Source organism: Pygoscelis adeliae, unplaced genomic scaffold (assembly GCF_000699105.1).
Source record: "Pygoscelis adeliae isolate BGI_AS28 unplaced genomic scaffold, ASM69910v1 Scaffold172, whole genome shotgun sequence".
NCBI classification, from domain to species: Eukaryota; Metazoa; Chordata; class Aves; order Sphenisciformes; family Spheniscidae; genus Pygoscelis; species Pygoscelis adeliae.
The window spans coordinates 619,266-622,201 of record NW_008824338.1 but is presented as its reverse complement, the minus strand read 5'-3'; the positions used below and the strand labels follow the sequence as shown (position 1 = coordinate 622,201).

The following is a 2,936-nucleotide window of genomic DNA, read 5'->3' as shown; positions in this document are numbered from 1 at the left end:
TGAAGCTGCCTCTTAGAGCAGAGGGAAAGCAGGGAAGGGAGAGGAAGTGAAGAGAGGGACTAAGGAAACTGCTACTTGCAACAGGCATTAGTTGGATTATTTTGCGTTATTTTTATTCAGAGCATGTAAATGTAACATTATTTGCTAAGTGCATTTTTTTTCCTATGAAATGTTGGAGTTCAGTTTAGAGTTCAGCATAAAAATAATCCTCTCTTTTCATTTCACAGTGAAATTTAGCATTGGAATACCTGAAGATGGAAAATTGGTCGGTTGATCAAGTCTGCAACTGGTTGAGACAGAGAAATTTAGGAGAACTAGTTCCTAAGTTTCGTGGTAAGCATTTTTGTTGTTTGTGGGGGGTTGTTTAGTATTTCTTTCTATGCCTTTAGTTGGCACTGCCTACCTTGTTTAGGGGCATGTATATATATGCTAACTTTAGACTCTTACAGAAATTTATTAGGGTGAGAACTGACATAGATCTGATAAATCAAAATAAGTGTGCGGATTTAGCATGAAGTCTCTGAGAAATGCTGGGGGGGTGAGATTAAGCCTGTATGTAAATAGATGCCTCTTCTCGAATCAGAGCTGGCAGTTTAAAAGGCTTGACAGGGCCTATTTTATATTGTATAACTCTTTTGAAATAATGCAACTGTAGCGTGTGAATGTTTTATATCTGAGTATATAAACACTCTAGAAAAGAATGCATGAGAAACTGCTATGTGAATGGGCAATTTGTGTGATCTCTTAAAAAGCTTGCTTTCCTTCAATAATGAAGTTACAGTCTGCTGTGGTCTAGGCAAGGCCTGATTTAAAGCATTAAAATAGTCAGCTCGCTGCTTCTGTATGTCTCAGACTTTGCTTTTTGTCAGGGGAAGGTATCTGGCCAGTGACTAGGGCTCCTGGCACTGCTCAGGAAAGGACAGTAGCTAAAACATCACCTTTTTAGCAGTTGAAGAAGACCGTCAGCAGTAGAAAGCATCCTTATCTTTGACCTGTCTTCCATCATCATGTTTTTAGGCATATAGAATGTTACTGTATCTATAAAGTTATTTCAGTTATTTTACAGTAATTCTTTAATCCCCTTCGATCTGCAGAAGAAGAAGTAAGTGGAGCAGCTCTTCTGGCTCTTAATGATCGTATGGTGCAGCAGCTGGTGAAGAAGATTGGGCACCAGGCAGTGCTGATGGACCTGATTAATAAATACCAGCAACAAAAAAGTGGGCTAGAATCCCTTACATACTGTTGTAAAACAGCTTCTCCAGAATTTCCAGAAGTAATCAGTGGGTGAGTTTGTACATGGCACAGAAAAAAACCAGTGTGGGTATAGTTGTATTCTTTCTATAGCATTTTAAAACTGGCATCTACTAGCTCTACAGCTGTAAGTTGTAGCTGTTTTTTATACTTTAAATATCTCTAACAATAGCTGAAATGCAAAATAAGGTTATTACCTTGTGGTTTTAAACAGGCCATCAACATTCCTGAACAACACCATTAACTAATTTAAACTGCTCTTCATTTCCAGTTCTAGGACCTAGTCTTCATTTGGATGAAGCATTGTCAAACTTTCACTATAGCTAAAATTTTCTGTATTTGCAATATTAAGCTTTTGAAGCACTTATTTTTAAATGTTTGCAAGCCTTGGAGTAAAATCATGATTTGGCCAGAGATAGTGTTTGTGTCACAGGTGTATTTTAAATTCAGTCTCTCAAAGGAAGGTCTGAATTTGATCTAGGTGTAAGCATTTAATAATCCCACTGTGTGGAACTAGGTAAATTTTTAGAAAACAAATTCCATAGATATTGTTTCAACTGAGCATGTTCTGGCTCTTGGTTGAGTGGTGTTTCTTTTTTTTTTTGTTTGGGGATTTTTTTTTGGGGGGGGGGGGGCAGTGGTTGTTTTCTTGTGGTTTTTTTTGGTTGGGTGTTTCGATGTCGGTTGATTGGTTGGTTTGCCCCCATCCCTCCCCTCTATTCTGATCTATTGTAAGTCTTGCAGGATTGGTTTTTCTGGATGTCTTGCCTGAGGAGAGACATCCTGAGCTCTGAGTGGTCTCTTCTAAGCCCAGGAAGTCAGTAGAGAATGGCTTGCCATGGATGCAAAACGCTCTTTTTCAAAGGGGAGGACTCTAGCGCTAAGCCTGCATTAGTTCACAGTAGTAGCCCAGTAGGAGTAGATCTGCAGAGCATTCTCTGTAGCGTTTGCCTTAATCCAAAAGAAGTCCAGGTTGTGCACTCTGAGGTGACTCCACAGCGCAAACCAAAGCATGGTAAATGGTGATGATTGGGTTATTTCCAATCAAACTGCACTCATGAGCAGAACTAAAGTGCTCATGTAAATACATCCTCTTGTCCTTGTGGAAGTATTTGTGAAACCCGTTGGGTAAACGGTCCTGCATCGTTGGAGGAAAGGGGGGCTGCGGGAAGAAGACAATGTTGCCGCATGTATGATTTATCATAGACCTGAAGTATGCAATCAATCACAGCCAGTCTTGGCTCTCTGCACCGGGGTCCTGCCTCACTTGATTTATAGGAAGCTCCCTCTTTGGAGGTAGAGCAGATGTCTGCTGTGAAGAAGACTACTGTATGTGGGCCCTCTACTTCATCCAAAGTGCAGTAGATACACAGTGATTTCAGCAGGGGATTTCAGAAGAAGAAAACATGTTCTTATGCTTAGGGCAGTTTGAATGCTGCTTTGGATATTTAGACTTCATCCTTGACTTTGTCAGGGATGTTTGGCTAGACTGCATCTCGGGTGTGACTGTTTCCTGTGTGCTTCTCAAGTCCTGAAAGGCAGGCCTTACTGTCTCACAAAGAGCATGCAGTTGCAGTAGTGTGAGGGCACAGCTTTTCTGTGAAGTTCTGCAGAGTTTTAAAAAAAAAAACAAAAACAAACAAAAAAAGCCACAAATGCTGGAAATCTCAAATATTAATCAATAT

General features: G+C 40.2%; 1 protein-coding gene across 1 annotated transcript in view; it reads left to right on the top strand.

The window, feature by feature from the left end:
* Positions 1 to 254: 254 nt before the first annotated feature.
* SAMD3 (sterile alpha motif domain containing 3) overlaps positions 255 to 2,936 on the top strand; it is a 42,120-nt gene continuing 39,438 nt past the window's right edge. Inside the window, exons 1-2 of the mRNA XM_009319039.1 lie at positions 255 to 333; positions 1,095 to 1,232. Coding sequence (XP_009317314.1) covers positions 255 to 333; positions 1,095 to 1,232 — 217 coding nt within the window. The remainder of the gene's footprint in view (positions 334 to 1,094; positions 1,233 to 2,936) is intronic.